This window comes from Salarias fasciatus, chromosome 22 (genome assembly GCF_902148845.1).
Source record: "Salarias fasciatus chromosome 22, fSalaFa1.1, whole genome shotgun sequence".
Lineage (NCBI taxonomy): Eukaryota > Metazoa > Chordata > Actinopteri > Blenniiformes > Blenniidae > Salarias > Salarias fasciatus.
This window is the reverse complement of record NC_043765.1, coordinates 18,116,138-18,129,775: the sequence shown is the minus strand read 5'-3', so window position 1 is coordinate 18,129,775 and position 13,638 is coordinate 18,116,138. Positions and strand designations below refer to the sequence as shown.

Below are 13,638 nucleotides of genomic sequence, written 5' to 3'. Positions count from 1 at the left end.
AATAACATAGTAAAAACTCAGTCTGATCCTTTCAGTGAGTGTTTCCTACCCTCCACACAGGTTTATTAGGGGGAAATCTCTTAGAAACTCTTCATATGTAGTCTGATACAAACCTGTTGCTCAGACTGACTTTGTATTTTTTATTCTTCCAACACAAAATCACTGATGAATTGTTTTGTAACTCAGCAATAAAAGCGGGCTGCAGGAGGAAACGCACACTTTCTTACAAACAGTGCACACGCTGTTTTGGTAGAGGGGGGGGAGGAGGAGGAGGGGGAGGGGGATGGGGGGGGGGGGGTGGCTGGGGTGGCTGTGCTGCTGACTTTGCCTTTACCAGACGCGAGATGCCTCGTGCAATTAAACCGAACAATGTGTCCATTAGGGACACGTGAGCATCGTTCCACGGCCACGATCTGTGTAACACGCCAAACAAGTGCAACTAAACTTTAGAGGCCGGCCGGGCCCGGCGCGGGGCGACATCCTGCACGGCTTAAAGTCTTTAAATTCGTCAAGTCAGCACAGAAATATCCCAAAAAAGGATGCAGTTAAGACTACAACTGCATCTGAGAATGAGCTGAAGTCCTCGGCGTGGCAGCCCCTTCCTCATAAAACCAGCAGAAAGAAAATGGTCGCTTCATACATGAGCCTCTGCAATGCGACTGGAGACAAGCTCTTTAAAAAGACCGGATCATGTGCAAACACGCACGGACCGGACTGGAGAGAAACGGGGCGGCTGGAGGACCCACACGTCCCCGTGGTGCACCCAAAAGAAAAGAAAAAGGGGGAAAAATGGAGTTATCCCCTCAGCTGCAATACGTGCTCGTCCACAGAGGTCACGGGGAGACCTGCAGAGAGCACCGGGACGCCGGTGGAGCCGGTGGAAGCACCGGACCGGAGCACTGAAGTGTCCCCTACACCGTTTTCTTTAAAGAAAGGTTTAAATTGAATGAAAATGCCGAATGGCAGAAGCCCCTTCTCTCTCCCCCCCTGCTGCCTCACTCTTTATGGAGAGAATTAAAGAGCCACAACAGTCCGCGAAACACGTCCGCTTTTGCAAGCACCAAAAAAAAATACGCAGCAGTAGAAAATAACACACACAATCTGGGCCGTAAAACCCCCTCAACACATACAAGCTGGACGGCTTTAAGGTGGACGATAGAAGCTTTTTTCTTAAGGTATAAAGCTCGGAGATGAAATGCTCAGCATGGGACGAAATGGAAGCCGAAATAGCTGAGCCATGGCCGACAGGCTCGTCTTCACGGCTCTCAATGGCAAGAAACGGGGAGCGAACAGAACAAAAGCCGCCTCTTTTCTCCGTTTCTGGCCCAAACTGCTCGCCAAGTCCTGTAATTTCGGAGCTTTTTGCGGCGTTAAGACACCGCGCATCCCCCCCCTCTTCCACATGGCGCGTTCAAAGCCTCCGGAGCAGCCGATGTTCGAATCGGCTGAAACATGTCTGATGTCGAAGAAACGCTGCAACGCAGAGACAGCGGACGAACACCGCTGCCTCCTCGGATTGAAAGAGGAAAACACACGCACACACGCACACCGGGCAAACTTGGTACACGTTGCATTTAAACAGATATACGGAGGGGCGAACGGTGCGGGAGCACCTTCCAGCTCCGTGATGAAAGTTTATGCGTTTTCAATCGAAACGAGCAACTTGAATGCAGGAGGAGCAGCATCGGGAGCGTTCAGGACAGAAAAATGCGTGTTCGTACTTACATATTTCTTTTGAATGATATTCCTCTTGGGTCTTTCCTTGCTCATTATGCAATCCCCCCAGAAAATGTTTGGCTATAGAGAGAATGGCCACATGAATTTCTTTTCTTTGACTCTCGCCTCTCCCGGAGCTCCACCACCAAATGACGATTTAAATCCCCGGCTCTGTCGGAAAAGCTCGCTGGCTTTGCAGAATCCTCCCCCTCGACGTTTTCCCCTTGAAGTATTCGCTTGTAAATTCCCCACAAAAAAAGAAAGGAAAAAAAAAAAAAGAAAAATATTCAAGGGTAGACGGTGAAGGGAGACGGGCAGAAGCCGGAGTCGCTCTTGGAGAACATAGTCAAAACAAACGCACAACAATAAGTTCCATTCGGCCGCACGGCTCGGCTCGGCTCTGCGCACTCCTCGCTCCCGGCTCCTCGCAAATGCATGAATATAGTTGAGGTGATGCCAACAAGTTACATGTTGTTCGAGGCGACGACGCGACGGGAAATCAATAAATAAAGCTGTAAAAAATAAAACGTTCGTTGTCACGTCTGGTGTGGGTTTTGTGTGTGTGTGTGTGTTTTTTCTTCTCCTCTCCTGGCTGGAGCCTGCGGTCGTCGAGAGAGCTCTCCAGCGGCACCGCGCACTGACTGAGAGCGAGCAGCTCCTTTCTTCCCCAGCCTCGCCTCCCAGCCTATCACGGCCTCCGCCATTCAGCGGCAACTTCAAAATCCCGGTGAGACGGCCCCCGGACGCCAAACGGCACCTCGTAGCCCCATTACTTAATAGTTTACGCACTTTAATGCCGGTTTGATGGAACTATAGCGGCGGCGGCGCGGAAACACGCGCTTTGGGCCCTCAGTGCAGAAACATGCAGCCCCTGATCCACGTGTTTTGTTTTACAAGATAGAATTGACATAAAAAAAGTAAAAGGGCAAATGAAAAAAAAAAAAATCACTTTCTTGTTCAAATAAGCAAGTCTATTTTTCATTCATCTAGAAATAAAGAATTGTTGCTTCTTTGATCATCATGTGATTAAAATGGGAATTAATAATTGGGATTCATCAACAACAAATGAGTCCCACTAATAATATTTAGACTACTAAATAGTAAGAAACAAATTTAGTTAACTGCTTCAAATTTCTGACTTAATTTTCCACAGTCACTTACTATTATCTTGCTCACACTGTTGCAACATTTGCTTCTGGTCGTGCAGTTAGTGAGTGACTCAACAAAATCCTGAACAATCAGGAATTATAAAACAAAACAAGAACAGCACTATCAGGCTGCTGTCAATTCTCATGCATTTTTCTATATTTATTTCAGTTTTGATGAAAAAAAAAAATCACAGAGAAACAGAAGTAAAATCACGGAATACTGTATGTGGTCCTGCACTTTCTACTGAAACTACTTTGAAGTTTCAGCTCTATTTTCATTTTACAACTCAGTGAAGAATGGACACTTTTTAATGATTGACATCAACTAGAACCAATGACAATTGAAGCAGTTCACACATCATGGTTTCACAATCAGAGAGGAGGAATAAGGGGTGGGGGGTGGATTCCCCCCTTCCCCCTACCTCTGCAGCAGCTACCCCCACAGCAGTGATCACACTGAAGTTTTATTTGATGATTTGTTCATGCAGCTGGGAATTCACAAAGTCTGTTTGTCCCAGTTGAGATCGTTTCCATTTTAACAAAACAATTATAAAAAAAAGACTGCTAACAAGTTCACTCCACAGATATCTGCATGATATGGCAAATTGACAAAAAGGCAACACAAAAATTAACTTGTGCTCATAGAGTTTTCAACCAGCTTTTCCTGTAGATGAATCCGAATGCTACACTTTTTGGTGATTATGCCGCCCAAAATAATGAAACGTGGCTGTTTTTACCTTTATGTGTAACAATATAAGCATCGTTGCTTTGTTTTATGTTCACACACAAATGCAAATGTATTGATTGATGTCGCATTAGCTTATGAAAGCTCTCAAAAAGTTACTAACTCCCCAGTGGGAACTTCCTTGCTGGACAGGGTTCTTTATTTTCTCTCTTTCTCTCTTTTTTCCTATGGGGATTTGGAACCTTTCCCACTTCTCAGTTAATCATAAATGTGCCAGTAACTCTGTCATCAGATAATTCACACACTTCTATTTATATTTGTGTTCACAGCCTGCAATAAATTAGAGATTAATTTAGATAGGCTTTATTCTTACTATTCCCTCGCATCATCTTAGGAGCAACAATCCCCCGTCTCAATTCGATTCTGATTTGTTTAAGCATTCACAGATAAGAATGCTCAGAAGAGGCTCAGGGGCACAAAAAGGTAGGAGTTCCCCAAATTTTCATGCAAATGACTTCTCCCAACCCCCAACAGGGCACAACACCATACATCCCAAACCCAGGGACCATGTGGTTAAACATTACAACATGAAAAGACACTTTCTCAAATGTTTCAGATGTTTTACAGACTTTTTGTTTTTAAAGAATCACTTTAATTTTGTTCAGTAGAGATCACAACCAGCATAACAACTTCTTAACACAAAGAAAAAAAAATGCCCAACCTCAGTTACTCACTCCACTTTTTCCTTTTGTTTACACTGAACGGATCGAACTGTATCATTAAATAAATGACAGCGTGAGCAACAATGGCATCACTGTTAATTTGACGTCCTTCATAAGACAGGATCACATTTTTTCAGATTATTTACTTTAATCGAACGTATACGCACATTTGTTGAGACATGATTCCTGCTCCGTTGTTCTCCACTCAGCGCTGACTTTTAGCTATGTCCTCTTCGCTTCCCCCTCACTGGAGTGGGCTCGCTGTGTCATTACTCTAATGCACTGAGTGGGACGGTTGCTCTGTGTGAACCCAGGAGGTAGTTAAATATGGCGCGTGAGAGAGAGAGAGAGAGAGAGAGAGAGAGAGAGAGAGAGAGAGAGAGAGAGAGAGAGAGAGAGAGAGAGAGAGAGAGAGAGAGAGAGAGAGAGAGAGAGAGAGAGAGAGAGAGAGAGAGAGAGAGAGATTCAGCTTTGTCGATTGAGTACTAGATTTGTTTTTGATCTTAACATTTCGGACGGGATTCACTGAATTTGGGTCTTTTTTTATCATCAAGATTAAGACACTTCAGTGGAATGATTCAGCGACACATGAGCCTTTTCACTGTACCTAGAATATAAATGCTACTGAGTTTGATCTTCATTTACCAGAACAGATGAAAACTTTGCTTACTGTCCGTCTAATATTTCAGACGTTCAGATTTTCAGGCTGACTCACCTTAATGTTAACAGTGATAAAGTTTTACCTTGCATGTCCTGACATTTAATGAAATGTGTTCACAACCTTGACATTTTGCACATGCATTAACATATTTTACAAAAAAGTGTTGTAAAATATATAGATAATAAAGTTAAGTAGATGGGTTCTTTGTTTAATGATCCTATAATTAACAACAACTGTTTTTTTAAAGAGTCAAAAAATGTGCTTTGTGCTTAATGTTCTCAAGGATGTACAGTAAAATGAGTCGAACATGGAGAACATATTAGCAAAATGTCAGCATGCATGCTTCGACTCTGCTAATTTCAAGTTGAGAAACAGCAGCTGCTGTTTGGAGAAGCTTTGTTTAGTTAAGTCCTCTGGCTTTTTTTAAAGTTAGAGTAGATTATTTGTTACAAAATGTCAACCGAATGTAGGCTTCCTGGGTTGACTCAAGTGGCAAATTAGTATGTGTTTTGAAGTTTCCCTTGTGATAACAAAATCACGAGTAATAAAATCTGATGTCTGCTACAAAGTTTTGCAACAGTTTCACTTGAGAATATATTTTTTTTCCTGAATGTCTCTAAAGCAAAGTTGGAAGAGTCTCTCTCAGATTTCATTCAAATTCTGGGGTTTACAAAAACGTGCATATTAAAAGTGCTCAACCACAGTGATGCATTTTCACTGTGGGAGGAACTGAGTCTGGAGGTACGACCATCAAATATTCAAAAAGGATTTCACTTTCAGCGAATCCCTGAAACGTGGACTACGATCCATCACCGCCGTCCCAGTAATCATCCTGATTTCATTATCATTCATGTAACGAGGAAGAGCTATCGATCCCACGCCTGTGTTTGATGTGGGTTTAGCATAACGCTCCAGATGATCAAAGCTTCGAACTTACCCATGAATGCATGAACAAAGACGTCAAATCAATAGTTCATGGGTCAATAATTCTACGCATGGCTTGCAGATGACATGATACTTGAGAAGCTTCGCCATTAGGTTATGTTGGACATGGTGTTTCCGCAGAAAGCTTAAACAATGAGCTAAAGAGCCAGACTGGGAAGATTTATTGAAACAATAATATATCATTTCAATTATTGATGAATGGATGTCCAGACTTCTTTCAATCGAAATCTTTTGGCTTTAATTTCTCAGAATGTTACAAACCCTGTTTACCTGACGTCTCGTCCTCTGACAGCGTCGGAGTCTGGCTTTGCTGCTATTTTGAGGCGAGGCTGTGGAACACGGTGCCTTTAGCCTCATTCACCCCGCGCTCTCAGGGGTGGTTTACCGGGGTCTTCTACCCCGCTGGTGCTGACATTTAGGCCCACATGAATCAATAAGACAAGCTGTGGAGGGATGTCTGAATTTCTCGGCAGCCCCCTCCACAGCTCACATTTAGCCCACGCTACCGACAGGCAGAAGGCTCGCGGGGTCCGTGAGACATTTTTAGCCAGACTTCCCTGGTAAAACATGGCGTCGTCTGCAAATCTTATTCGCTTCATTCAAAGTCACATTTTTGACAACCACAATAAAGTGTGTGGTCTTGTAAGAGTTACTTAGGATTAAATCACAGGGTTGTTTTGACATATGTGTGTTTGTTAGTCCAACTCAAGGACAGCCTGAGTGGACTGATCAGCTTTTATTCATAATTTATTAAAGTAGGAGGCACGGCGTATGTATATCAGTGTGTGTCTTCTGTGTGTGTGTGTCCTCAAGGCAGCACTTTTCCAAAGTGCTGCTTGGACCAAATAAACGGAAGAGACATTTACACCAACGGAGGAGTGTGTTGTCTTTGTGTGTGTGTGTGAGTGTGTGTGTGTGTGTGTACATGTGTGTGATGGAGAAGGCCAGGGATTGATTAGAGCTTTCACTCTCAATGTGGTTAATTGCCCAGTGAGGCTTAGCAGACGGTGCTGGCTAGATTGATGTCCGATAGCCAAGAAGAGGGGGGGGGGAGTCAGAGCGCTTGTGTGTGTGTCTGTGTGTGTGTGAGATGAAAAGAGGGTGTGGTGGGGGCAACAAATCCCAAATTAATGTTGAAAGATTGAACGCTTGAATATTGTACACTGTGGAAACAAACCCGAAGGAGGTTCCTTTCAAAGAAAACAAGAATCAAGTCATTGTTATCACATCTGCTGAAAATAAAAGACGACGTATTGAAATAAAGAGGAGAAAACAGCGGAGTCGCGTCACCTTTTGTTTTGTTCCCCCAGCAACACTTTGACAATACCCTGATGTTTTCATCTCCTTCTGGTTTCTCTGAACCGGTTCAATCTTTAAAAGCAATTGTTCCATTTTGGCACCGAATCAAGGCGTTCGTATCCGGACTCATCAATCGCTGTCCCTGAGTAGATATGAGTAAGTATCACAGAATGGCTGAGAAACAACTCAGATAGTGCAGGCCTTTAGTCCCAAAAGTTCCCGGAACTCTAAATATGTGTGTGATCATTAGTAGCGCAGTGAAATGAAGAAGACCTGCATTTGCTCCCCACCATTTAGAGAACAAGTAGAGAACAGCAGTCTTAATAGTTTTTCATCTGTATATACTTGTTTCTTACAGGGTTCATAAAACACTGCTTACTGTTTAATAAGAAGGGTAAAGGGGAATATGTCTCAGTGTGTGTGTGTGTGTGTGTGTAGGGCTGGAATTAACTGGCTGAGCGTGATACTATGAGACAGCAACAAGCGAGCCACGGCATTGGCAGGGGGTGAGGTTGGATCAGGAAGCAGTAAAATCATGGCTTATACAATTCACTCCTCTTCATGCAGGCTGTTAAAGCTCTCAGTAATATGAGCACGAGGGACATTAAACGCCACATACAAAAGCAAAACAGCAAAGTGACGATGAATCCGCCGCCTTTGTGTCTATTAGAGGAGAGTTATTTACAAATAGCTGCAATAGTTATATGAAGTGTAATGACCACGCACAGGGGTGTATCAACGGGCTTTTTTATTTATCTGATTTGAACCTGTTTCAAGTATGAAATCAACAAATAATGAGACAAATTGGATTCAAAGTTTGATGGCGTTTCTGTTCTACATCCAAGAAATAATTTGAAGAAATAGGTGCTCCGAGTCAGATTTTATCTGGACACAGATTCCTGATATTTCACTTAGTTTCACTCGTTTTTATGAGGGGATTTCTTTCTTTTTTTTTTTCTTCGTCTTCTTTTCAGGGTAATGTGTGCCCCGGTGCCGGTGATGGTAGACAGACGCAGGGTCACCGTGGCTTTAAATTACTCTCCCTGAAATTTGAATCTTATAAGTACTCTCATTAAAGTGAGGTTAACCTTCTCCATGACGACCCCCACCTCACACCCACCGCTCCCTCGCCATTGTTCAGGGACTCGTTGGGATCACAAACACAATTTATTTTTTCAACAGCCCCCTCCAACACACACACAGACGCACACCTCCCCTCCTGAAGGGACTGGAGAGTCCCTCCTCTACTACCGTGGATAATTGGACACCTTCAGCATGAGAAATCCCTTGCCAAAACAAAACAGGCAGCGGCGGCGCAGACTCGTATCGGGTTTGTCAAATATAAGCACAACAGCGAGGATGAGAAGGAGACGGACAGAGGCTCAGCCGAAGCTCGGCTACAAGCTGGATTCAAAAGATACACAAACCCCCTTTGGCAGCGGTTCCTTTCTGATTCAATTCGCACATTCAATATCTCACTTTTGGAGCGGTGGAGTGGTGTGGCAGGATCAACAGGACGAATATCCACACCCTCAGGCTCAAGGGTGAAGTTGTCCTCGGGGCACGTATCCTGGATCAACACGCTCTTCACGGCGCCCCAAGTTGACCCATCTGGAAGCTAAATGCAAAACCGTCTGTAGATCAGAGCCAGGGGAAGACTTGCCCTCATTTCTACCCCCAAGGCTGTTGTTGTGTTTTACTAATGAGGCAAATCTTCGCGAGCTCACCTGGCAACTGCAATCCCAGATAAGTCTAACCTGATAAACCGCAGAGTTCAAGAGAAAATTGATGTTAAAAGGGTCCTGAAATGGTAGAGATTGTTAGATAGCTGGGATGCTTGATCGCTATTACCACAAGGTCCACCCGCTGCCTTCATTTTCAATTTCTTTCCCTGCTTTTTTCTTCGCCTGAAATCATTTTTGGACTTGTCTTGTTCTGTTTTCCTGACGTTTGCCAGGATAGCTCAATGGCTAACACTGGTGTGAGTACTTTGAGCACTCAGGATGACAAAAAAAATATCACTCTGGTTCTGAACTCTTCCATATACTAAATATATCCTCATCTGTTATTTGGAAACTCAAGCAAGTGGAACAAAAACAGATATGTATAGACATGAGAATACAACAGGATATATTGATACTGCTTTAAAAGTGTAGTGTAAAGGTCAAAACTTCTGCTATTTTTAATGGGTTTGTCTTTTTCTTTTCAAGCACTTTGCACACCTCTCAGTGATGTTCCTGCCCCAATGCCAACGAGCCAGAGACCGAACAACACTTTTTCATCATGTGATACTACAACGGAAAAGACAATTTCTCACTTTAATTCATTTTAACTGTTGTTTCGCACATATTTGTGGAATTTAGTAGCCTCACCTACACAGCACATTTCAGGGTTTTTCAAGGTTATTGCTACATGTGAGCACAGTTTTCTTGAGCTTGACTGGACGACATTCGACAAGCGCTCATTTTCCTTTCCCACCTCAGACCGGTCTGGACCGGAGTACAGTGCGGATGAGGAGTGAACCACGGATTGTCAATCAGGAGCGGGCAGCGCTGCAGCACTGCCAGGTCTCTTGTGTGTATGTAGCCACACAGAGAATAATAGGCTCCATCCACAATGGGTCTATAGGCCAGGAATGACTGGCTGACTCATGTGGGTCAAGACCTGCCACAGGTGGGGGATCCCAGACTGAATGAACTCACCCCCTGACGGTAGGCGGCCGCAGCCTCGGAACCCCCCCCCCTTTCACCCGCTCGGGACACCTGCGCTGGATACAAAAGCCATCCCACTCCGATTCTTTCAGGGCATGAGCAGACAGAGGGGAAAAGACGTGACGGAGAACCGCCGTCGAGGGTAAAAAGAAACGGGGCTGGATGGGCTGAGGTGGGAGGTGCGGTGGTGGTGGTGGGGGGGGGGGGTTGTGGAGGGGGGGCTGCCTCAATCGTAGCCATGCGGAAACAAAGTAACACAAACTCAAGCCACAGCAGGGGAACAGCTGGAGCACACAGGGACAGCTGTCTGGGTGGTCCGAGGGAAAGAGAGGGTGTGAGCCTGTAGGAGAAACCAGCGAGAATGAAAGACGGAGAGCAGGTTCGGGTTGGGAGAGGCACGGTGAAAATAGAGGCTAGTTAGGGGTAGACCAGGGAGGGGAAGGAGACAAGCAGCTATTTGTGAGTTATCCCTGCAATTATGGCAAATCAATACAAAATCCATATCTAATTATTCAAAGATTCCCTTGTGCTAATCACAGCAGAGAACTGTGCAACTTAAATTGTGCAAGAAAACACTTTTGCGCAAAACTAGGGACAGAAATGTGTTTTGCTTGGTAATACAGAACCGGCAAAATTCATAAAAAACATTCATTTGCATCATTAAACAATTCAATAAGCTCTTTTGCACTTGTACAATGATTGTTCTATAGGTGTTCCACTTCCCTCAGCTGTTATCAGAACAATTTAGTTTATCAACAAAGCTATGTTGTTCATTATGAAACCATCTGAGAATCTTCCAGCAAAAGAAATGCATTAGGTTTTTCTTACAGAGCTTATCACACCAACGTGGTTTACATGATTAAAAAAAAAGAAAAAGAAAAGGTAAGTCATGCAGGAGGTCCTGCACATTTGCATATCCCCTGGGTGCGTGCTGTAATTTAGCTACATATGTCCCTCCCCTAATAGGTTGGAGTTGGCTTAGCGCTGGGTTTGTGTTTTTGGAAGCGACCTTACTTGATTGTCTGCTCGGATTCACGGCTCGGCTCTGATTTGCAACTGAAAGGCATGTAATTGTACTTGAACTAACTGAATAACTATAGGTTTTTTTTTAAAGAGGGTGCATGAGTGGGGAAAGGCTTTTTTTTTTTTTTGAATGCTAGTTCTAAGCGAGTCATCCCTGAGTGTCATCTCCTCCACGGGATGCCATTGTTGTTGCGTGCGGCGCCTTTTTCCTTGACGATGGCGCCGGTGCTCGAATGTGATCAAAAACTGTGCCAATTCTAAACATTTGACATCTTAGTTCACCGCTTTCCTAATGTTACTAATCTTCCAGCATGTTTCCCATGATAATACATATTATATCAGACTCAAACGAATGGAAATATATTCATGAGATGCATTCACTTTTTCTGCTCTAAGTTTTACATTCTTTTTTTTTTTTTTCTTCCTGAATCCACTGAGACCCTGACTGTGTTAGCAGGGCTGGAACATCACCAACCAGAAGCTGCCGTAAATTGAGGGCCTACTTGTTCCTGGTTGCCGCCGTCAGCCCGTCTCCTGCATTTGACTACCTTTAATTTGCCTCTCAAATGCTCTGCAGTGTGATTGTTATGGCTGCCTATGTCTGAAAATGCATATTTCACTGACGCAAGGAGCCTCGCGTGTGCTAATCCCAACTTGTTATCCATGACATCAAATCCAATTTATCCAGATTTAACATCAATTCTCTGCTCAGCGGAGAGGAAAAGCACTGGGATATGAATATGATTTTTCTTTAAATCTCTATTAATAACCGTGCCACTTGTGCAAAACAGTTACCACTTTTCTCATTCAGTGATATGAAACAAGATTAGGGGAGCTAAAAGGTTAATGAGATCCCTTTTTTCTGCACAAACTGAGCTTTATTTGTTCCCTTTCAGAGGAAGCCATAAACATCCTCCCTGTAATAACGAATGGTGATTATTCCGATGATATTAATTATCATTACTTTCAATTACTACACCCAGCCAGGCCCTGCCGGTTATGAGGGCAGCTCCCTGCGGAGGAGCCGCCACCCGCCGCTGTACATTCATTAGCCGAGCCAAGTGATTGCGTGACTCTCTCTTTCTCCCCTTCTTCATCTCAGTCGTTCTTTTCCTCATTTTTCCTTAGCCTTTGTGTCATCCTGGCAGTTTTTCTCTCCCGTCCTGCTTCTTCGTACCAAAGTCACCGGGTCCAGAAAGCTCATGTGCTGTCAAGGCGAATGAATGAATGAGGTGAGATGGAAGTTAATTGCTGAGAGATCTGAGATGAGCTATGAGCAAATTCGAGGCACAGATTGTGCGGATCTCTCAATTCTCTTTCACACTTTACCTCCTCCTATTTTATACTCTCCTGTTCGTTCTTCCCCCATCTCATTTCGTCCCAATAGTTCTTGTCACCGGTCCTTCGCTCAATCTATTTGCTTTGTCTCTCCCCTTTTCCTCTCTTGCTCGCTCCTGACATGAAACATCCATTTCCTCTGCATGAAATATGGAGAGGGCTCTCATGAATTGTTTACAGGTTAGCAGCATGCATGCCTACAGCAGCGCGGGGACAAGCTCAGGTTTTTCTGGAGGGGGTACAGTGAGCAAAGCTAAAAACACAGCACAGCGGGGGAAATTAGATGAAAAACTTTTGTCTTCTGACTGTCCAGATCCGCACGAGAACTGCTGAGGGCTTCGAGTTAGTTGGCATGCGGGGCGTATAAATGGTATTCTGCAATGCACATGTCATTTAATGTGTCATTTTTCACTTGTTGATGATTCAAGAGGATCTCATGAAAAGTAAAGAAAAGTCAAGCGGAAACATTCCTCCATTGCGCAACAAAGATCTCCTGCGAGGAAATGGTAGTTCTGATGATTTTAATGTCAATAGTTTGGTTTGTTCAGGCACTTTTTTGGCAGTTTTAGTTGGCGCCTCCTTCATTCTACAATCCAACCCTATCAGAGTTGGTTTGAAATAACATCTAGGCTACCTAAACCTGTCTGTCTCTTTGTTTTGGAAGCATCAGGTTCAGTCAAAACTTCAGCAAACTAATGGCACCAACAGAGAATTCACTCTGGAGTTTGCTCCAATCCGACCTGGAGATTGTGATCACACACTAAATCACTCTGCATTCCTCCTGCGGGATCACAATGACCCCAGGCAAACAGACAGAGTCATAAAGAGCTATCTTCACAGACAAGAACAAGGAGTCCTTCAACAGATGGCATGCCCCCACCCCCCCACAGATCACAGCGTTACAGACTCAGTGTGACTACATCAGGAGACAGAAGACCAAGTTCAGCAAGTTCTCCAAGATTTCAAGGAACAACTTATCTTAGAAAAGATGGCTGCAAGTGTAACTAAGCTCAGGATTAACTTCCTGATTTTCCTCGGCTGTGTAAATAGCTGTCAACTCATTGGTATTTTCGGCACACATAACACAAAGACGGGGGTTTAATTAGCATCAGCGCTCCCTGTTTCGTGACTGTAACAGCAACAAGATGCTGCCAGTCCGATTTTACAGCAACTCAACCTGAAAGTGTAACACAAGTGAATATCCACAGAAATCAATAAATTACAACAATGGCTGCTTTTCAAACAAGATCTGACGCCGTACTGTAGTTGGTCGGTTTTGTTGTTCACCGTCGAGCCGCTCTGAGAGATTCGAGGAGACAGGATGAGGAAGCGGGCCGATGCGGTGGTATGAGCGGTCAGATGGCGCACAGTGTCTATTCGGTGGGTCTCA

General features: G+C 44.1%; 1 protein-coding gene across 1 annotated transcript in view; it reads right to left on the bottom strand.

Moving 5' to 3' along the window:
- jarid2b (jumonji and AT-rich interaction domain containing 2b) overlaps positions 1–1,960 on the bottom strand; it is a 99,728-nt gene extending 97,768 nt beyond the window's left edge. Inside the window, exon 1 of the mRNA XM_030120834.1 lies at positions 1,726–1,960. Within this exon, the coding sequence (XP_029976694.1) occupies positions 1,726–1,770 (45 nt within the window). The 5' untranslated portion in view covers positions 1,771–1,960. The remainder of the gene's footprint in view (positions 1–1,725) is intronic.
- Between the last annotated feature and the right edge of the window lie 11,678 nt (positions 1,961–13,638).